Source organism: Microcaecilia unicolor, chromosome 1, assembly GCF_901765095.1.
Source record: "Microcaecilia unicolor chromosome 1, aMicUni1.1, whole genome shotgun sequence".
Classification (NCBI taxonomy): domain Eukaryota; kingdom Metazoa; phylum Chordata; class Amphibia; order Gymnophiona; family Siphonopidae; genus Microcaecilia; species Microcaecilia unicolor.
The window spans coordinates 593,470,629-593,494,009 of NC_044031.1; the positions used below are offsets into that span (position 1 = coordinate 593,470,629).

Consider the following 23,381-nt stretch of genomic DNA (forward strand, 5'->3'; position numbering starts at 1 on the left):
GTCTGCATATCGGGCCCAAGGACTTTGGGCCTTGTTTACTAAAGTGCGTGGAAGCTTGAGAGTTAGTAGGTACCGATTCTTGCATTAACTGCCAAACATAGTGCAGTAGTAAATGGGCATGGACTTTGCCTTACCGTAAATATGGCAGTAGCTACCATACATTAATTGTTATCATGGCAAATAACATGAACCAGTTCATGTCTGTGTTAACTATATGGGAAGATATGGGGAATGTGGAGGCTTTGCAGTTACCGAATGTTAATTTTGATAATGTGTTGTAACTGAACAAATCTTACCACACTTTATAAATAGGGTCCTTTGTTTTTGAAAACATTAATCTATTATTAAATATCATCAAATTGTTTGTTTTTCCCAATATTATTTATTCCTAGCACTGATCGGTATGGGCTGTGTTCTGAACGATATCAGGTACAGAAATGGGGAAAGTTTCCAGCCCAACTGCAAATATAACTGCACCTGTATTAACGGGGCTGTAGGATGCATCCCGATGTGCATCAATTCTCAACCACCCCTTGTCTGGTGCCAGAACCCAAAGAGAATCAAAATACCTGGCAAGTGCTGCAAGCAGTGGATATGTGATGATTCTAGAAAAATCCGGAAGACTTCACCAAGGCATGTGTCCTCCTCAGGTATGACTAAAGTATGCCAAATTCTCTATTTCAGCAGCGAGTGAAATAAAAGTTATACCATATGGACGTACCTGTAACTTTAGTGTTCTTCACCTTGAGAATGGCATGAAGGGGAAGGGTCTGTGTATTCTATTCTGGTATTTAAATCCTGCTTATATCTACTCAGGAATCAATGCGGGTAACACAAAGCAAATTCCAAGGACAACTAACTTGCCCTAAGAGAGAAGCAGAAACCAAATTAAAATTCTCTAATAAATATCATAAAATTTACTAAAAAGAAAGGTCTTTAAACCTTTATGAAATTGAAAGTAATTAAATAAATACCTAATCTACAAAGGTACCATATTCCAAATCTTGCTGGACAGACAGCAAGAAGAGCTTACATGAAATCATTTTAGTTTAATATTCTTAACCAACAAAAACCCCAATTTAAGTATAGAACTAAAATGAGAGCTCAGCCTCGAGGAATAGAAAGTTAACAATTCAATAAGAGATAATGGACAGTTTCCCAAAATAGTTTTATATACCAAACATGCTACCTTAAACTCCACCTGGGCTTCAACGGGCAGCCAATGTAATTTACACAGCAAAGGGGATGCCCGATCAAACTTTTTACATCTGTAGATTATGTTCTGAAGTTGAAATTTATAAAGAAATTTATGCTGTAATCCAGCATATAGAACAGTGATCAAGCTGAGTCAAAATCAATGCCTGCACTAGGACCCAAAAATCCTCCTGAAAAAATAATGACCTCACTGTTCTTAATTTAAAAAAAAAACCCTCCTGCACAAATTATTAACCTGATTTTCCATAAATAGTGATGCACATTGGGAAGAATAATCCAAATCATGGTTGCCTGATGCTGGGCAGGGCCGTGCCAACACGGTAAGCGAGGTAAGCATGGCAGGGGGGCGCTTCCCTCTGGGGGGCGCCGCCGCACCATGCTCACCTCGCTCGCCCTCCCCCCAACATCCCTTTTCTTTTTTTTTTCCTTTTTAAATGTACCTCCATAGCAGTTCCGGCAGCGCAGCGTCAGTGAAGGAGGCGGCGCTCCCGACGTCGCTAGCCTTCCCTTTGCTGTGTTCCGCCTTCTTCTGACGTCAAGGAAATGACGTCAGAAGAAGGCGGAACACAGCGAAGGGAAGGCTAGTGACGTCGGGAGCGCCGCCTCCTTCACTGACGCTGCCGGAACCGCTACGGAGGTAAATTTAAAAAGAAAAAAAAAGAAAAGGGATGTTGGGGGGAGAGAAGAGGGCGGGAAGTTGAATTGAACAATGGGAGCGGGAGGGCAGGGGAGAGACGAGAGCATGGATGCGAGGGGGGGGGCGGTCATGGAAGGGAGAGAGGGAAATTGCTGGAAAAGGATGAATGGAGGGGGCAGGGGACAGAGGAGCATGGATTGGGAGGGCAGGGCTCAGGGAGAGAGGGGAATTGCTGGATAGGGATGAATGGAGGGGGCAGGGGACAGAGGAGCATGGATGGGCATGGATTGGGAGGGCAGGGCTCAGGGAGAGAGGGGAATTGCTGGATAGGGATGAATGGAGGGGGCAGGGGACAGAGGAGCATGGATGGGCATGGATTGGGAGGGCAGGGCTCAGGAAGAGAGGGGAATTGCTAGAAAGGGATGAATGGAGGGGGCAGGGGACAGAGGAGCATGGATGGGCATGGATTGGGATGGCAGGGCTCAGGGAGAGAGGGGAATTGCTGGAAAGGGATGAATAGAGGGGGCAGGGGACAGAGGAGCATGGATTGGGAGGGCAAGGCTCAGGGAGAGAGGGGAATTGCTGGAAAGGGATGAATGGAGGGGGCAGGGGACAGAGGAGCATGGATGGGCATGGATTGGGAGGGCAGGGCTCAGGGAGAGGGGGATTGCTGGATAGGTATGAATGGAGGGGGCAGGGGACAGAGGAGCATGGATGGGCATGGATTGGGAGGGCAGGGCTCAGGGAGAGAGGGGAATTGCTGGAAAAGGATGAATGGAGGGGGCAGGGGACAGAGGAGCATGGATGGGCATGGATTGGGAGGACAGGGCTCAGGGAGAGAGGGGAATTGCTGGACATAGAGGGGAGGGAAGAAAGATGAAGGAGATGAAATGAGGGAAAAGGAAGAGAGGAGAAAAACTGCACATGGATGAAGAAAATAGGCAGAAGCTGAGGACCAGAAATGAAGAAGAAAGGAGGAAAGGAAAGATAAATGGAAAGGAAGCCCTGGAAACGGAGTTAAGAGGACAGATAGCAGCAGAATCAGATACTGGGCCAGCATGATCAGAAAAAGAAAGTCACCAGACAACAAAGGTAGAAAAAAATCATTTTATTTTCATTTTAGTGTTTGGAATATGTCCACTTTGAGAATTTACATCTGCTATCTTATTTTGCCATGTATAGCAATCTGTTTCTAAGAATATTGCTGACAATTCCTGTCAGTGTGGCAAGTGGTGAGCGATCATTTTCACGGGGGGGGGGGGGGGCGCCGCCGCCGCCAACTGATAGTCTGCGGGGGGGGGGGGGGGGCGCCAACTGATAGTCTGCAGGGGGGCGCCAGAGACCCTAGGCACGGCCCTGATGCTGGGGTCCATCTTAAGAGTCAGCACTCAAGAAAAAGTTCTAGATGCCATTGTAGACAATATGCTGAAATCATCTGTTCAGTGTGTGGCGGCAGCCAAAAAAGCAAACAGGATGCTAGGAATTCTTTGGAAAGGGATGCAAAATAAGACCAAGAATATGATAATACCTCTGTATAGCCCCATGATGCAACCTCACCTTGACTATTGCATCCAATGCTCGTCAAGATATAGCAGAATTAGAAAAAACGTTTTAAAGAAGTGTGACCAAAATGATAAAGGGGATGGAACTCCTCTCATATGAGGAAAGACTAAAGAGGTTAAGGCTCTTCAGCTTGGAAAAGAGACAGTTGAGGGAGAATATGATAGAGGTCTAAAAAATCCTGAGTGATGTAGAATGGATAAAAGTGAATCAATTTTTCACTCTTTCAAAGACCAGAGGACACTCAATGGAGTTACATGGTAATACTTTTAAGACGAATAGGAGGAAATATTTTTTCATTCAATGAATAGTTAAGCTCTGGAACTTGTTGCCGGACGATGTGGTAACAGCGATTAGCATATCTGGGTTTAAAAAAGGCTTGGACCACTTCCTGGAGAAGAAGTCCATAGTCTGCTATTAAGAAAGACATGGCAAATTGGTAGTATGGAATGGTACTTGTGACCTGGATTGGCCACTGCTGGAAACAGGATGCTGGGCTAGATAGACCATTGGTCTGACCCAGTTCACTGGACTGAATATCAGTCTTTGCCAGGTTAACTTCATGGTCAGCGCACACACTCAGATACTTAATGCCAGGAGCCAAGCACACCTGGGCATTGAATATCTGGAATTAATTCAGCCTGTGGCTGTGAGTGGCTTACAAGCTGCTTGCCATCATAGGCTGAATATTATCCCCCATATATTCAGCACTATAATATAAATAGTGATATTAGTTAGATGTGGAGAGCTACATGCAACAGTTTAATTTAGGGCAGCTCTTTGTCTGGCCTCATTTAAACCATTTAGCTATATGGGTAACATTTGAATATCACCACTATGCATATAGTGAAGCCTGGCTCCACCCTGGCACTATCCAGATAGTGCTGGTGTGTTTAGAAGGTATTTTCAGTGGCACTATTGGCTGCTGAATGTGTGAGTGTCTTTGAATATGGACCCTTTGAGTAATCTGAAATGCTTAAAATTATGCATAGATTTTCAAAGTTGGAGTTACACAGATAGGGCTTGATGATATAAAAAGCCACCTGTGTGAGAAGTCCAGAAAGGTGTCTATTATAAAGACAATATAGGCATTTATAAAATAGGAGCCCAGATCCAGCCTTGGCAACATGACCCCTAGAGATAATATCACAAGATCACCATTTTAAACCTGGGTAGAGGAGTGCGGTAGCCGTGTTAGTCCACTCTTAAGGTTATCAATAGAAATCAAACAAAATAAAACATGGAAAAGAAAATAAGATAATACCTTTTTTATTGGACATAACAATACATTTCTTGATTAGCTTTCGAAGGTTGCCCTTCTTCGTCAGATCGGAAATAAGCAAATGTGCTAGCTGACAGTGTATATAAGTGAAAACATTCAAGCATTACTATGACAGTCTGACAGGGTGGGAGGATGGGGGTGGGTAGGAGGTATGCATGGGGACATCAAAGCATTGAAAACCTGGGTAGCAAAGAGGCAGGAACCTCTGAGGATTGCTCCTACCCCTCCCCCCCCCAACTCTTCAGGGATACCCCTGGTAATTGCTAGGGGATGGCATCAATTTGGGGGGGTGGGGGGAGGTTCTGCTGATGCTGATCGGGGGATCATGTTTTTTTTTCCAGATAGGATGCATGACCATAGTGCTGTTGCACTTACCCTCTTCTCTTGTGCAGCAGTACCTGTAGCAGAGATAGCACATAGGAACTTACCGTATGCCAACTGCAATCGCTGTTCGTCTCCATAACCTGCCTATTCTCCACTCCTTTCCTGCCCCATGCCTCAGCAAGCAACTACCACAGTATTTCTCTCTTTTTTTGGCCCCTGAGTAGGAGTCAAGCACTCACACTGCACTGAGAGCAAGATATCCATCTGGGCCTAGTACTTTATCTTTAGAAACAAAGTATATTAGAATGCATGTTTAGCAAAATTAACTTCATTTTTTTTCTTTCTGATTATCTACACAGGAGAAAATGAATCATGGCACAAAAACTGCATTGGTCAAACCACCCCCTGGAGCCCATGCTCCAAAACATGTGGCATGGGCATATCGACCAGGATTTCCAATGACAATGAGCAGTGCAGGCTGGGCAAGGAGAGGCGGCTCTGCAACATGCGGCCATGTGAGGTGGACATAACAAAACACATCAAGGTGGGATTGGGTTGCAACTTCAGTTGTTTTCATCAATCTTTTAAGTTTAAGTTTAGTTGATATTCCATTGTTCATCATCATCAACATCTACGTGGTTTACAGACGTTTATCCAAAGTCCATAGTGTAAAACAAAAATAAATGATGGAAAAACAGTTACAATATGCAATCAAAGAAGTGTATGTGGGGAGGAAGAGAAGAAAAGCTTAACTGCAATGCATCAGTCCCAATGTGTGAACCAGGACCCACACCAACTACAGAGCCACAAATCATCATCATAAAGCAAAAGTTTTGAGCCTGATCTCTAGTGAAAAGACAAATCATTCCATAGCGTAGGGGAAATTATGCTAAAAATTGAATTCCTAACAGAGTCAAGGTGGATAATTCTAAAGGATGAAACTCCTAGTACATTTTGTTGACTTGACAGCAGGGCACAAGCTGATGTATAAGGGACCAAGAGGCAAGCCAAAAATGGAGATCTTCCTCAATGGTATATCTTATGAACCAGTAACATAATCTTGTAACTGATGCAATAGGAGAAGGTCGCCAGTGTTCATTCTTGAGTACAAGCATGACGTGATCACACTTTTTTTTTTAACTTCTAAAAGGGGCTTTATGGCCACATTTTGGAGAAGTTATTAGTAAATAGGTGCCAATGAAAATAATATGATCGGATTTGATATTAGCTTTGAAGTAAGTATACATAGGAAATCAAATACGGTAGCGTTTAACTTTAAAAAAGGAGACTATGATAAAATGAGAAGAAAGGTGAAAAAAAACTTAAAGGAGCGGCTGCGAGGGTCAAAAATTTACATCAGGCGTGGATGCTGTTCAAAAACACCATCCTGGAAGCCCAGGCCAAATATATTCCGCGTATTAAAAAAGGAGCACGGAAGACCAAATGACAGCCGACGTGGTTAAAAAGTGAGGTGAAGGAAGTTATTAAAGCTAAAAGAAAATCCTTCAGAAAATGGAAGAAGGAACCAACTAAAAAAAATATGAAACAGAATAAGGAATGTCAAGTCAAATGCAAAGAGCTGATAAGGAAGGCTAAGAGGGGCTTCAAAAAAAAGATTGCGTTGGAGGCAAAAACACACAGTAAAATTTTTTTTTAGGTATATTAAAAGCAGGAAGCCAGCAAAAGAATCGGTTGAACCGCTAGATGACCGAGGAGTAAAAGGGGCGATCAGGGAAGACAATGCTGTAGCAGAGAAATTAAATGAATTCTTTGCTTCGGTCTTCACCAAGGAAGATTTGGGTGGGATACTGGTGCCAGAAATGGTATTCAAAGCTGACGAGTCAGAGAAACAATGAATTCTCTGTAAACATGGAGGATGTAATGGGGCAGTTCTACAAACTGAAGAGAAGCAAATCTCCTGGACCGGATGGTATTCATCACAGAGTACTGATAGAACTGAAAATTTAGCTTGCGGAGCTATTGTTAGTAATATGTAGTTTATCCTTAAAATCGAGCGTGGTACCAGAAGATTGGAGGGTGGCCAATGTAACGCCAATTCTTAAAAAAGGTTCCAGAGGACAGAGGGAGGCAAGATGGCGGCTGAGTAAGTCACAAGTGAAGTAGCTCCTGTCTTATATTTCGATTTACCTTGAATTTTGATTTCCTGATGCCCAAAAGAAGAGGCAGACAATGCACCTGCCCGGCGGTGCAATCTATGCCCCCTCTTGGAACTTTGGATCGCTGCATGGTGCCGAGTGTGATTTCGGGAGCGTCGCCTTCGCTGCCGACGAACATGGAGAGAGGTCTCCCATCTTCGCGGTTTGAAGCTGAAACATTATGGAGCCCCGAAGAGCGTAATCCTCCCCCGATGCCGGCGGAAACCCTGGAAGCAAGTCAGGAGACTCAGGACGCTCGGACGTCGACGGGGTCTCCTGGCACGGGCATTGCTACGGGATTACAGACGCCGATGGACCCCACAATTGTATTAGCGGGTGAACAAGGGGAGAATGTCTCTGGAGAAAATCTGGCGACAGGAGGGAGCCAGCTACCGAAGAATCCAACTGTTTCAGGCTTACCAAGTAAGTCCTTATTACCCCAAAAACCTAAGGAGATAACTTTAGAATCAATTTGGGAAGCTCTAGTTTGCCTAGAAGCTTCTTTTGGCTTGAAACTCACATTTGTTAATCAACAGATTGAATCCTTGTCTGGAAAACTGCCTTCTTTGGATCAAAAGATGGAAACTCTGAGCAAAGACAATGAAAATAATTCTAAAGCTATACAAAGCTGCCAACAGCTGCAAGTTAACCTGATTAAGGAAAATTTGTATTTGCAAAATAAGGTTGAAATGTTTGAAAACTATCAATGTTCAAACACTCTTAGACTGTTAAATTTTCCAAAGCAGCTGTCAATATCACCTCTTATTACCTTTAAAAAATATCTTACAGAAGTGCTAAAAGTACCCGAACAGTCCTATCCTCCTATCTCAAAGATATTTTATGTAACACCTTTTTTGAAGAGAGATTCCGAGCAAGTAGAAAGAGTAATACCCCCCGCAGAAACTGGGGATGTAAACCTGACACAAATGATAGAAGACGATATGGCGGGTCTAACGGCAGCAACACTCAAAGTTACATTTATTCTACAACCTGATAGAGACTGGATACTAAAGCAATATTTTCTGCATAGAGAACAGAATTTCCTAGGTTATAATATAAGAATGTACCCAGATGTCTCCAAGGTAATGCAGAAGAAAAGACAGGAATTTCTTAAACTTCGCCCAAAAGCATTGCAATTGGGAGCGTTGTTTTGGTTAAACTTTCCATGCAAATGTGTTATAAAGTTAAATTCTGTTAAATATATATTTTATGATTCTAAACAATTGAACTCTTTTTTGGAATCCAAGTTAGCTAGCTCGCCCGTCTCGCTACCAGGACCTGTAATAACTTCTACGCCGTAATGTTTAACACTCAGACCTTCTGCTTAGCCACCTTTTCCTTAGTTGGTATTAATATAATTTTCCTGATGTATAGTTTAGTATTGCCTCCATATTGTGGACTAAAGATGAGAAATAGATCATGATTTAGCTTAATCTAGATTGTTTTATGTATTTCCTTTATATTATAAATGACTAATAGTCATCTTTGCTGATTTCAAGAATTGTACTTGAACCAAACTGTAAAAAGTGATAAATAAAATAATAATGAAAAAAAAAAGGTTCCAGAGGAGCTCCGGGAAACTATAGACCGGTGAGTCTGACGTCGGTGCCGGTCAAAATGGTAGAGACTATTGTTAAGAACAAAATTAGAGAGCATATTCAAAAGTATGGCTTAATGAGACAGTTTAAAGTCAACATGGATTTAATGAAGAGAAATCTTGCCTCACCAATCTACTACAGTTCTTTGAAGGGGTGAACAAACATGTGGATAAAGGTGAGCCAGTTGATATTGTGCATCTGGATTTTCAGAAGGCATTTGACAAAGTACCTCATGAAAGACTCCAGAGGAAATTGGAGAGTCATGGGATAGGAGGTAGTGTTCTATTGTGGATTAAAAACTGGTTAAAAGTTAGAAAACAGAGAGTAGGGTTAAATGGTCAGTATTCTCAATGGAGAAGGGTAGTTAGTGTGCTGGGACTGCTGCTTTTTAACATATTTATAAATGACCTAGAGATGGGAGTAACTAGTGAGGTAATTCAATTTCCTGATGACACAAAGCTATTCAAAGTTGTTAAATCGCGGGAGGATTGTGAAAAATTACAAGAGGACCTTACAAGACTGGGCATCTAAATGGCAGATGACGTTTAATGTGAGCAAGTGCAAAGTGATGCATGTGGGACAGAGGAACCCGAACTATAGCTATGTCATGCAATGTTCCACGTTAGGAGTCACAGACCAAGAAAGGGATCTAGGTGTCATCGTTGATGATACGTTGAAACATTCTGCTCAGTGTGCTGCTGCGGCTAAGAAAGCAAATAGAATGTTAGGTATTATTAGGAAAGGAATGGAAAACAAAAATGATGATGTTATAATGCCTTTGTATCACTCCATGGTTCGACCGCACCTTGAATATTGTGTTCAATTCTGGTTGCCACATCTCAAAAAAGATATAGTGGAATTAGAAAAGATGCAGAGAAGGGCAACGAAAATGATAAAGGGATTGGCACGACTTCCCTATGAGGAAAGGCTAAAGCGGCTAGGGCTCTTCAGCTTGGAGAAAAGGCGGCTGAGGGGAGATATGATAGAAGTCTATAAAATAATGAGTGGAGTTGAACGGGTAGATGTGAAGCGTCTGTTTACGCTTTCCAAAAATACTAGGACTAGGGGGCATGCGAAGAAGCCACAATGTAGTAAATTTAAAACGAATCGGAGAAAACTTTTCTTCACTCAACGTGTAATTAAACTCTGGAATTCGTTGCCAGAGAATGTGGTAAAGGCGGTTAGCTTAGCGGAGTTTTAAAAAGGTTTGGACAGCTTCCTAAAGGAAACGTCCACAGACCATTATTAAATGGACTTGGGGAAAATCCACTATTTCTCGGATAAGCAGTATAAAATGTTTTGTACTTTTTTGGGATCTTGCCAGGTATTTGTGACCTGTATTGGCCACTGTTGGCAATACTTATGTACTTATGCACATTAATCTAGCCCTTATACTGTAAGACCTCTCTGGGGCATGGTAATAACTACAGTACCATTGTGCTACCAATGGAAAAGTGTGAGCTGGGGCTGAGAACCAGGAGGAACTGAGATCACATCCCACTGCAACTCCTTGTGATTCTGGGCAAATCACTTAACCCTCAGGTACAAAAATCTAGACTGTGAACCCACTAGGAACAAAGAAGGTTCCTATAATATGAAAACTGTTTTGGTTGTATCAAAGAAAGGCAATAAATCAAGAATCTAATAAACATTTATCATACTTATATACTGCAAAACTAGTTAAGAAACCATTCACTGCAGTTTACAAGGAACATCTATGATCAAACATAAAACAATCAGAAATTAACATAAGATAAACTAAAAGAATGTTTAATTATTTTTGCATGATCCTACCATGTAAAAGCTTCCTTAAATAGATGTGCTTTTAAGTGTCTTCAAAACTGGTGAAAGTCCCACTCACCCTGGACCTGTCACTGACAAAGCCATTGAACGAGTTACCAATAACTCAGCTCCACTAGAAGATAGAACTTATAATAAATGTGTTGATTGATAGGCAGATGATCAAAAGCAAATGCAGGCAATAAAGGCCAATAGCGGTGTAGTAGCACCCATATCTGCTCCCACCTGATGATCAGAGCCGGCAAGCGAGTGTAACAATGAGTTTGCCAGCTCTGAACGCAATGAGCGTGCAAATGCGAGCTAAACCGGGCATTACCTATTCCTCCTCAATGATCAGCAGGCAGTGCGCCAAACAAGGGCGCTGCTCCCTTGGCAAACCCTGGCGTTAAGGTTTGCCTGGGCATTTGGGAGGAATGAGGAGACCCTGTCCAGCATGCATTCGCATGCTCACAGGATCCCCCCCCACACACACACACAAAAGGGGTTGAAGATCTGGTGAACCTCCAAACCCTACCCCCCCACGACATAGTTTCTCCCTTATGTGGTAGGGAAGTCCCATCCAATGCATCAGGCAGAGCAGAGCAGAGCACTGCCGTTTTGAAGGTGGTGCTCGCAGGAGAAGGGAGTGCTCCTCCCTCCTCAAACTTACAGGTATGGGGGGGGGGGGTAACAGAGAACTTGGGGGGCACTAGGCCACCAAGGTGGTAGAGGGGGGCTACTACGGTCACACTGGACCACCAGAGATTTGATATTTATTGTGGGGGGGAGTCAGGGAGCTTGGGGGGGGCACTAGGCCAACAGGGCGGGTGGAGGGGGGCCAGGCATAAATCTCCTGCAGAAGTCCCCCCATGATCAAAACTAATAGTGCGCACAAATTTGCATGCTATTAGTTTTGATCATAAGGGCTTTAATTCCCCGTGCTGTTCTAGTGCTAATTTTTCAGCGCTATTCGGAACAGTGCGGGGAATTTGATCATCGGCCCCTGAGTGTTGCAATCTAGAGTTATGGAAGCTCCATGGTGAGAGTCCGGAACAAAGATGTAAAGCCCGAGCCTTGAGTTGAATAATGGTGAATTGTACACAGCATGGGCGTAGACTGGGGGGGGCGAGGGGGGCAATGCCCCCCCAAACGACGACGACGTGGACTGGCGCTAGAAGTAAAAAAAAAAAAAAAACAAACAGGCACGCGCTCGTCTCTGTCCACTTCGCTGCTTCCCTGCCCTCTCTGTCTGCATCCCGCCCGAAAGGAAATGACATCAGAGGAAGGCGGGACGCAGACAGAGAGGGCAGGGAAGCAGCGAAGTGGACGGAGACGAGCATGTCTATCTACCCCCTCTCTTCTTACCTCCCTCCGGCGCAGGCAGCAGCAATCTTCTCTAAGCCTTTCTTGTTTCTGGCAGTGGTAGCGACGTACACGCTGCCTTCGGTCTGCCCCGGAAGCCTTCTCTTCAAGTTCCTGTTCCCACCTATGCGGGAACAGGAACTTGAAGAGAAGGCTTCGGGGCAGACCGAAGGCAGCGTGTATACGCCGCTACCACTGCCAAGAGCACAGAAAGGTTGAAGAAGACTGCTGCCTGCGCCGGAGGGAGGGAGGAAGAGAGGGGGTAAACAGAGTCACGATCCTGGACCTCATGCGGGGGGGGGGGGGCAGCAGAGGGAAGATGGATGGGACTGGGAGGGTAGAGAGCAGAGGGAAGGAGTAAGAGATGGATGGGACTGGGAGGGGTGGGTGGGGAGCAGAGGGAAGGACCAGGAATTGGACTGGACTGGGAAAGGAGGTGAGCAGAGGGAAGGAGCAGGAGATGGATGGGACTGGGAGGGGTGGGAAGCACAGGGAAGGAGCAGGAGATGGATGGGACTGGGAGAGGAGGTGAGCAGAGGGAAGGAGCAGGGGATGGATGGGACTGGGAGGGTGGGGAGCAGAGGGAAGGAGCAGGGGATGGATGGGACTGGGAGGGGTGGGAAGCAGAGGGAAGGAGCAAGAGATGGATGGGACTGGGAGGGGTGGGTGGGGAGCAGAGGGAAGGACCAGGAATTGGACTGGACTGGGAAAGGAGGTGAGCAGAGGGAAGGAGCAGGAGATGGATGGGACTGGGAGGGGTGGGAAGCAGAGGGAAGGAGCAGGAGATGGATGGGACTGGGAGAGGAGGTGAGGAGAGGGAAGGAGCAGGAGATGGATGGGACTGGGAGGGGTGGGAAGCAGAGGGAAGGAGCAGGGGATGGATGGGACTGGGAGGGTGGGGAGCAGAGGGAAGGAGCAGGGGATGGATGGGACTGGGAGGGTGGGGAGCAGAGGGAAGGAGCAGGGGATGGATGGGACTGGGAGGGGTGGGAAGCAGAGGGAAGATGGATGGGACTGGGAGGGGTGGGGAGCAGAGGGAAGGAGTAAGAGATGGATGGCACTGGGAGGGGTGGGTGGGGAGCAGAGGGAAGGACCAGGAATTGGTTTGGACTGGGAAAGGAGGTGAGCAGAGGGAAGGAGCAGGAGATGGATGGGACTGGGAGGGGTGGGGAGCAGAGGGAAGATGGATGGGACTGGGAGGGGTGGGGAGCAGAGGGAAGGAGTAAGAGATGGATGGGACTGGGAGGGGTGGGTGGGGAGCAGAGGGAAGGACCAGGAATTGGATTGGACTGGGAAAGGAGGTGAGCAGAGGGAAGGAGCAGGAGATGGATGGGACTGGGAGGGGTGGGGAGCAGAGGGAAGGAGCAGGAGATGGATGGGACTGGGAGGGTGGGGAGCAGAGGGAAGCCTACTGGAAAGAAGACACTGCATAAAACAGAAGACACTGGGACCAAAGCGAATAGAAAAACTAAATGATCAACAAAGGTAGAAAAAGTATTTTATTCAGAATATATTAATTAAAATATGTCAGCTTTTTGAAATGTGCATCTGTGATATTTTGCCTGTAAATTTCAATTCCTTCCTCCATATTAGCATATTCATTTGCATATGTATATATGCAAATGAATATGCTAATATGCTCCGCCCCATCCTTTGCCCCCCCAAATGAAACAGTCAAACTACGCCTATGGTACACAGTAATATCTCCCCACTAGCGAATCTCTTTATACTTATAGTCTGACTCTGTGATGAGCACCATGGATATTGCTAGCTGAAGCACGGAGAGTTGTGATATCAGAATTAATCTAGACAGAATTTTCTATGATGAACTTGAACCAAAAAACTGTTTTGTACAGTTCACGGTGGCAGCAACAGCTTGTAGTAATGTCTATTAATTTCCTCTCTCTCTTTCCCTCCCCCATTCTGCCCTTAGCCTGGGAAGCAGTGCTTGGCAGTTTACAGATCAGAATTGCCAACAAACTTCACCTTATCTGGCTGTGTGAGCAAAGCCTTGTACAGGCCAAAATACTGCGGCTTGTGCTTGGACGACAGATGCTGTACTCCATACAAATCCAAGACCATCGAGGTGAGCTTTCAGTGCCCTGACGGCAGCAACTTCTCCCGGAGTGTGATGTGGATCAATGCCTGTTTTTGCAATCTCAGCTGCAGGAAGAACCCCAACGACTTCTTTCAGGAACTCACACATTACCATGACTATCTGGAAATTGCTAATTAGTCAGTTGAGCGGCCCAACTCTCTGGTTTTACAGAGGTTAAGCAACATCAAGGTGTCTTGGAAATAGCATGAAATTCGGCATTGGTCTTGTTGCTAAAGGACCTCTGTTTGTGAAAGGCTGTCGCTTTCAAGGTATCCGTATGGAAGGATGCTTTGATGATGTGATAGGAAGTTTAGAATAGCAGGAACCTCTTGTTTTCTATCAGCAACGTAAAGGTGCATTGCCTTGAAAGTTCCAATTTTCTTGCTCATGACATAGAAATGTGACATAAGAACAAGATGTGCCATAGTGGGACAGACCAAAGGTCAATTGAGTCTATATTCTGTTTCCGAGAGTGACCAATCCAGGGTCCCAAAAGCGTAGATTCATTCCTTGCTGCTCATTCTTGGGGATAAGCAGTGACTTTTGCCAAATCTACTTGTCCAATAATGAGTCATGGGCTTTTTCTCCAGGAACTTATCTAAACCCTTTTAAAATTAATTTACACACAGGTCATTGACAGGTGTAAAGGCTGTGTAAGTCTTTTCAAATGGCTTCCAAATCTACTGGTGATAAATCCTTTTTAAATTTAGTTATCTTAATTGCCTCAAGCACATCTTCTAGCAGCAGCTCAATTGTACTTTCTTTGATTTGTTTTAAATGTATTTATTTCTTGGAGTATTCCCACATTTTTCTATTATTTAAAAGGGTAAACAATCACTCTTTATTACCCCTTATTCCACCCCTTTCATGATTTTATAAGTTATTGTATCCCCTGTCAGTCTTCTCCAAGCTATCTTTATAAGAGAGCCATCCCATCCTTCTTATCATTTTACTTGCCCTTCAGTTCCCCTCTATCTTCTTTGAGATGGGGTGACCAAAATGGTCACAGATGGAGGTAAATTCTCAAAAGGGTGCCTAAAGTTAGGTGCCCTGATAAAACACGCTAAGCACAAAATTTTATAACAGCAATTATGTGTGCAACTGCCTGTGAGGGACTGAGTGACATAGGGGAAGGCGGCCCTGAAAACACTCTCACTGAGGTTGCAGTTCAGCCACTTGACTGCAGGTGGCACTAAAGCTGCTGGGTCAGAGACTGAACTGCAGAGCCAAGGTAGTATAGAGAGGTTAGGCTGCTTGGTCAGGATGGCAAGGCTTCATAGTGAGCCAGACATAAAATCCGTCTAGCAGGACAGAACAGGGAGGCCCCAATACAGAGGTTTCCAGGAGGGAGGTCCAGAGCGGAGAGGACTCCACTGCAAGCTAAGTTGTAGTACCTGAGGAGACAAGCAGGGAAGTGGTGTGGCTCATTGGTATCAGAGTTGTGTGGGAAGACTGACAAGGTAGGAGACATCTTGAGTTACATTTGGAAAGTACTTGTTTTGATGTAAACAGACAATGTGTTGGGCTAGGCTGGGAGTTAGCCCTAATAAGAGACTGGACTTGTGCTGGATGAAAGCCTGTGAAGTAACAGGGGGCACATGGTTTGTCAAATAACCCTCCATTGCCTCAGGTACAAAATTAGATTGTGAGCCCTCCAGGGACAGAGAAATATTCATTTGACCTGAATGAAGCTCACCTTGAGCCAGTGGCATAGCCAGACTTTGGCGGGAGGGGGGTCTAGAGCCCGAGGTGAGGGGTACATTTTAGACCCCCCTGGTGCCGCAGACCCCCCTGCCCACCTGCCATTTTTAACCCCCCCCCTGCCATTTTTGACCTCCCTGTCACCACCACCACCTTTGACCCCCCCCCCCAGCACCCTCTTCCTGCCATCGCCAACCCTCCCCCACCGCCGCTGGTGGGTACCTTTGCTGGCGGGGGTCCACAACCCCCGCCAGCCGAAGTCCTCTTCTCCAGCGCGACTGCATTGCTGATCTGCAAAGGCAGACTTCTGTTTCTGTGAGTCTGACGTCCTGCACATACTCACAGAAACAGAAGCCTGCCCTTGCAGATCAGCAACGCGGCCACGCCGGAGAAGAGGACTTCGGCTGGCGGGGGTTGGCCCCTGCCAGCAAAGGTACCCGATGGCGGCAGGGGAGGGTTGGCAGCAGGGGGGGGGGAGGGCCAAATCTAGGGGAGCCCATGCCACCGTAGCTACGCCCCTGCCTTGAGCTACTAAGGTGTGAGCAAAGTCCAACTAACTAACTAAATAAAATAAGATATTTCCCCTTTTTCTTGCAAACCGTGTGTCTGACTGAGTTTGTGCCTGATCCAAGCCACACCCTTGACCACATTACCACAACGCCATTATAGAATACTAGCATAAGTGTTCATATGCACATGTAATTATGACCATATACGCCAGCTATTGTGCGTGCCAAATAACACCAATAATAGCCTAGTTTTGGTTGTTCAGGCCAACTAACATCCACTTAAACAATTAAACTGTACACATAGCTGCCCTTGTTGGTAACAGTGCACGTAAATTTGCACACTAAGCATTTTATTTGCACGAGCTATTTTATAGAATCAGGGGGAATACTCAAACTGTGATTAAAAACTTAAACAGCCTTCACAAAAGGCCCAAAAGTGGCTTTGTGCCCTGCTTTTGTAACCTGGGTCTCTCCTGTGCACTAGCTCCAGCCCCAGGCCACAAAAGAAAATCCTTACACCAACTTTGCAGTCTTCCACTCACTCTCAGGCCACTCATACCACACACTTCATTTCCAGTCCACTTACAGTTGAGCTGTGGTGGGCCAATGGTCCGGAACAGTGATCCGGGGGTTGGAATACACTTTTCCAGTTCGGAGTTCCACTCAGCTCTTCAGTCCAGGAACCACACGGCACTCCAAAGGTTTAGTAACAAGCCTCAACCTTTATTTAACTTCTGCAAAAGGCACTCTTTAACTTCAGGTATGCTTACCAAGGTCAATTGTATAAACTCTTCTATAACACAATTTCAGGCTTGTGTCATTCCTTGGGGAACACCTTTACCACTGTACTTCTCAGGGATCTTTACAGGGCGTGTTTATTCCCAGGGCTATTCACATATGTAGTTTCTCCAGTCCATGCCTATCCTGGGAGGCAGTTGTAAATCCCAACGGCTGTTTTCTTCTCTATCTCCAGTAAGCTCAGACCCCTCACTATCTGACCCTTCTCCAGTGGTCTCCTCTCTCTAGACCCACCCTGGACCTGGGACTGAGCTCTCCCTGGCTCCAATCCCACTGCTCCCTGGCTGGGACCCTTCTCTGCCCACCCTTAGCGCTATTAATCCTCTGGTTGCCACTTTGTGGAGTAGCCCTTCCTTTACAGCCAGTGGTTACACTGCTTCCAACAGGACTCCCCACTCTCCTGGTCTATTGGCAGGGACTTTCAGACAACCAAAGACCCCTCCTAAAGAGCAAACTAACTCTTTTATTAACTAACTCCACCTCCCCTGTCACTCATGTCCAGAAGGGCAGCATCTCTCTGCATTTGATTTCAAAGCTACTCCCCTTGGGCTGGGCTTCCTCCAACCCAGTCACTCCCCCCAGTGACTCTCTCCAAAGACCTCCCAGTCATTCCTCTCCTAGTCATTCCCCCTCAGGGACTCTCTCCTCTCTCTCCAGAGTCCTCCAACACCACAAGGCACACGAAGAGGGGTGGGGGGGGGGGGGGTGGGGGGGTGGGGGAAAGCATTTTGTAGTCTGCCAGACCCCGCCTCCTATTGGTCAAATTTGACCAATAGGAGGGTGAGCAGTCGGAGCATGGGAACATCATCCAACCTGCGGGCCACGACGGTGAAACCCACCCAAAAAGTTGAAACCCACAACTTTTAAAAAATTACCACAGAGAGCCGTGTAAACCCGCCCAATTCCTCAGGAAAACCACGGACCTGGCAAGTGTCTCCAAGGTGCCAGGCAGAATTCACCCTCCCCATTGGCTGGATTCTTCTGTGGTCTCTGAGGGAGTGGTATAGAGGTCTAAACTCTACAAAATATCCAGAAACTTTAACTATCTTTCTGATTTCAAATCTGTAGAATGCTAAAAAAAAAAAAAAAAGCAGACAGGTGGCAACCCTAGAATCCTGACTCCTGACAAGGACTCTCCGACACCTCTGGGCCTAGGGATGTGCATAGTTTGCCTATGCCATAATCCGGCCCTGTTAGCCTAACTCCCTCCATCCACCAGTGCACAGCTTATGGCAGTGGTCTTTGCAATTTAAATCAGGGCCATTTTGAGACCAAAAGGGCTAAAAGAGAACTAGTAAATATCTTCCCATACAAGGACAGACCTAAGGTCATAGGCACCCCTTCCAACCCCCCCCCCCCCTCACCTCCCCAGTCTACCACCACCATGGAGATGTGAGACCTTCCAAGGCAGCCATATCCAACCCCCTTTGATGATTTCCTGTCACAGAATGAGGACCTGGCACTACAGCAAGTGAAGCACCTCAAAATATTGGCATCATCGTGCCATGCTTACCTGATTTACTGTGCTCCACTGTCCTTGTTCCCATGCAGGACTAGGATACCAAAGTGGACCAATAACATCTATCCCCATCAGTCCGTCTCTCTTGAATTCCCCCACTTATCTAGACTTATGCCATGAATCTCTCTCCCTTCCCTCAGGTCCATTAGTTCTCCTTCTCCACACAACCTGGACCCAGACCCACCAGTAAAAGCATGAGCAATGCCCAGTTACTCATGTCTTCAGCACCTTCATCTTCCAACGTGGTTGCTCCTAACCCCTAGCAGTACAATGAAATGCATCAGCAGGGGTCAGTCTGCCAAATAAAGCACTGCCTCGAACATTGTCTTACCTAGTGGCCTGACCCTTAGCAATGCATCAAAAGTGTCAAGTGCTGCTGTGTTGAAAGATTGCAACAAAGGAAAGGGATTCCAAGGCACAGAAGACAAAGCACAATGGGCCTCCAAGAGTGAGTGTGTAGCCAAACTTTAATCAGGGACCAGACATGCACCATGGTTTGGCGACATGCCTGCATCGGAGGTCATCAGTATCACAGTCAGGGTGGTGGTCTCTGTTCTTTCTGTGTCAGCAGGCAATACCACCAGTCAAAAATATGAGACCAGCTCAGCCTGTCCTTTCAAAATGTTAAAAAAACCACTCTCAAAACTCAGCCTATAATGAAGAGTCTCTCTCTGTCACAGTCGTGAAAGATGGCAGTGTTGGGAGGGAGTCAACAGAAACCACTGTTGACTCATGGGCTTTGCACTAAAGATCAATGGATGATGAATTAATGGTGTTAAGACCATTCTATGTTGGATCACACAGAGACAGTCTGGGGGCTAAATTATTTATTCTTATTTTACTATATGTAAAGCCAGACTTTGTGTATGGTATCCAGCTCAGACTGTGCACAAATCACCCTGGTATTTTACAAAAAGCTCTGTGCTCAGTGCATGTGTTATAAAAATACTTGAAGACACAGCATGTCAGGTGAGAAGAACAATTTTACACAGAAACACGGTCTACTACCCTCCCTCCCTCCCTCCCCCCTCCCCAAAAAAAGAGCAGCAGCACTGGGGATATATAAAAACATAAATGCTGTATTTTAAAAGACTAGGGGGGTTATTTTAGAAGCCCTATCATGATTTCCACTTGGGAATAGCAGTATTTACACATGTAGAAACCAATTTAAGATAGCCACTATTTATCCATGGAGACCTACAAAACGTGAAAATCTACACATCTATTTTCCCTAGTTCAGAAAGGGACCACATGGATGGTGAAAATGTTCCATGGAAGCCTGGTGAATGGCACACAGGTGTAACATCTTTATTGCAGCCAGGGTTGCACATGAGGTATTAAGGGAGTCATTCTCTTTAATCCCACATAGCTTTGGTCCACCTCCAGAATGAAGCCACAGCTGTAATGTGGCCTCACTACTTCAATGGCAGCACTTACAGCTGTAGGTTGGTAGAAATGAGGCAACCACCCTTGGACATTGCAGAAATCAGCAGCACCTCTCTAACTGCCAACACATCCATAGGGGAACTGCAGAGTCTGTGCTGTTCATATTTTGCATGAGTACTGGTAAAATGGCTACCCCACAACATTGATTCCTGAATGTATTTTAGAACAAAAGACTGTTGGCAGATCCTTTCCCACAAAAGCACTAGCATGTGGATCTTTGTTTTCTGGAAGGGGTTGGAGGGGTAGGGTGATTTTAATTGCACACTGATGTGATAGTTTTTGTTAACATGTAAACAAAACATAGAAATGTAAAATAAAAAGTGTGGTAGTTAACAGAGAACATCCTCTATTTGATTTAAAGACTACATAATATATGATGCCTCCTGCACCGTTTGAAAGAGTGGCTTCTGGGCTGATCTGGAATATGAAGATATGCAAGTGGAAGCTCAATTGGTCCAGTTCTACACCGTTGCATGGGTGTTGCACTCATGTTGCTTTACTACTAATCATTTCTTTAGAAGTACACAGCACTGTACACATCATGTGCAAGTACTTTCTCTATCCCTCGTGGGCTCTCACAATCTAAGGTGTTTTTGTCCCTGGGGCAATGGGACTCAAATCCAGTTCCCCAGTGGCTCAGCTGATGCACTAACCATTACACTACTCCTCCATTGCAGGTAACCCCTAAAGCAGTGCTGTAGGCAATTTGGGTTCACATCCCCCAAAATTGAGGCACTGTCTGCTGGCTGGCAAAGGGTGCCCAAGCCCCAACAGCAGAAGTCTTCCTCCAACTTATGCTTGTTTTCTTTATTTATTGTATTTGTATCCCACATTTCCCCACCTTTTTGCAGGCTCAATGTGGCTTACAATACATCTTGAAAAATAGAAGACATTAGAAAACAGACATTTAGTATTACTGAGGAATCTTAGGCAATATGATAATAAAAAAGCAAGATAATAGTATAACAAGCGATAGGATTATGATAAAACAAGATAGCATAACAAGCAGATATTATAAGACAGTTTTGAATATAGGTGGAGGAATTGTGTGTTCACATTGGTTGATCATTGTGGTATGCCTAGAGCCACCACTCTGCCTGCCCCATCATACACGATTGATTTTAGTAAAATTGAGCATGTGGGAGGGAGGGAGGGAGGGAGGGAGGAAGGAAGGCCCCCCCCCCCCCCCCCCCCCCGCATGAAAAACTGAGCATGGACAGGCCTCCTTTACACATGCTCATTTTCACTAAAAATCAAACAGGCGTTGGGGGAGGGAGGAAAGCAAGGTAAGGCAGCCCAGCAGCTGAAGAAAACAAGCATCATCTGGCCAAGGGCTTCCGCTGGTGGGGCTTGGTATTCAGGAACCCCAGCCAGCCAAGTATGTGGGGCTACAGCAGAGAAAGAGTGGCAGGGCAAAGGTTTGTGTCTCCTACGTGGGCTCAGGACCCCCTCAAAACCTGAGACTGGCTAAGTGCCTGTAATAAAGTTTAATGAAAACAGAAAGGTGAACCTAGAGCTGGATGGGCACTAAGTATCAGACCATCTAGGGTTACCATACATCCTCTTTTAAGAGGACATGTCCTCCAGGTTTTTTTATTTTTAGGAAAATATCCTCTTTTTCTTTTTTTAAGTGCCTATGACCCACCTAATGAGAGAAACCATCACTAGGCTGAGTCTGGACACAATGGTGTGCTAAAGAGAGAGAGAAAGGCACTGCAGATCTGTTTCCCTGCTGGCTCAATCTATCAAAAGAGTTTTTGTTCGTGCAGCTCAACTTCTTAAGCATGTCATGCAAAGGGACTTTCGCACATCTCTCAGAAGTCAGCAAAAATTGTTGAGGGATATCCGCTCTTCCGTTAAGTAGACAGGCTCAGACTCGGTCAAACTCAAATCTGGAAGTTTTTGAAAAATAGATTGGCTAGTGCTATAGTGTAAGTCAGTCACTGATGTGTGTTCATTAACTAAAAGCCATTTACACATTTGCTATGATTAAAGATTTCTTTAGCAAAGGTAGCAACCATTTTTATTTTTGTGTCCTTGTTTTTGTCTCTGCAAAATTGGTAAGCCTAAGCTTTTCAGCATATCTCACACAATGGGAATGGAATATTCTCTGAGGACTGGGATCACATTAGTTTTCATCCAAAGCAGATAGGCCTACAAAGTATGGGTAGGTTCTTGAAAGACAGGGGGCAGTAGGTAGAAGCTTTGAATCACTGTAGAGGGAAGTCAAGGACTGTGATAATTTTAGGCACATTACTAGAGTCCAATTCACAGGCTGACATGCCTGCTTTCCAGGAAGCCCTGTATATGGAATGTATAGGGAAAGCCAAGAGAATTTACACTTATCAAATTATGACCAACATTTAATTAAAAAGGGAAATGAAAGGAGAATTCATTATAGGCTGTTACCACAGCTGTGCTAAATTTTCAGTGAGGTTAGCCAGAACAGCTGTTCTAAGCTCTATCCATCATAAATACTCCTTAATATGTAACCCTTTAATTATATTTTAAATTTATTTCTTATATACGAACTCAATTCAAAACAGTGTGATATTTTTAAAATAAATCCATATGCACCCTCCCCTAAAGGGACCTTACAACCTTAAATCCAACCAAAAATATAAAATAATCTTTCCAAAATGTTTTCAAAAATGCCAAAGCGCCAGTATATCAGAAAAACAGTCAGGAGCAAAACTCATCTTACATAAGTACATAAGTAATGCCATACTGGGAAAAGACCAAGGGTCCATCGAGCCCAGCATCCTGTCCACGACAGCGGACAATCAAAGCCAAGGGCACCTGGCAAGCTTCCTAAACGTACAAACATTATATACATGTTATTCCTGGAATAAACTGGTATTTCCTTGCTCTTCCACCATCTGTTCCTAAACGTCCAAAAGGAATCACTGTTTCAAACTTTCTCCCTCAGGGACACCAGTGCTGCATTACGAGTGTCTCAATAACCAGAGGAAATGAATGTCCCAACCCCTAATTGGTAAAAAGTTAGAAAAGTAGGAGTTGTTTCAGGCCTAGAGGGAAAGTTGGAAAAATATATAGCTTTCACTTTTGGCTGTTACTCGGCCTCCCAGGCCTTGACCTATGTAACATGGAGAGCCCTCCAGCATTTTAGACACAGGAAACATACAGCAGTGTTGTATTAACCCAGTCAACACATTTAAACTTTTTTTTTTTTTTTTAAACAGACCAGTGGGGTAACCAGACCCGATTCTTTAGGTGGGCACTATGGGGCTGATATTCATTCAGTGGCAGGTAGTATGGTTAAAAGCCACTACCAGTACTGAACTCAAATTCAATACCACACCGTATCCAGTGATCAGCATTGACTTTCCCGTGTCAATTTTGGCAACTGAAAACTTAACCAGTTAAGCCAATATTC

The 23,381-nt window shown here is 45.1% G+C and overlaps 1 protein-coding gene across 2 annotated transcripts in view; it reads left to right on the forward strand.

Annotated features, from left to right (window-relative positions):
• The window catches only part of CCN4 (cellular communication network factor 4), a 79,139-nt gene extending 63,360 nt beyond the window's left edge, over positions 1–15,779 (forward strand). For both annotated transcript variants that reach the window (XM_030190214.1, XM_030190215.1), the window contains 3 exons: positions 393–650; positions 5,378–5,562; positions 13,847–15,779. In XM_030190214.1, the coding sequence (XP_030046074.1) occupies positions 393–650; positions 5,378–5,562; positions 13,847–14,149 (746 nt within the window). In that variant the 3' untranslated portion in view covers positions 14,150–15,779. The remainder of the gene's footprint in view (positions 1–392; positions 651–5,377; positions 5,563–13,846) is intronic.
• The last annotated feature ends 7,602 nt before the right edge of the window (positions 15,780–23,381 follow it).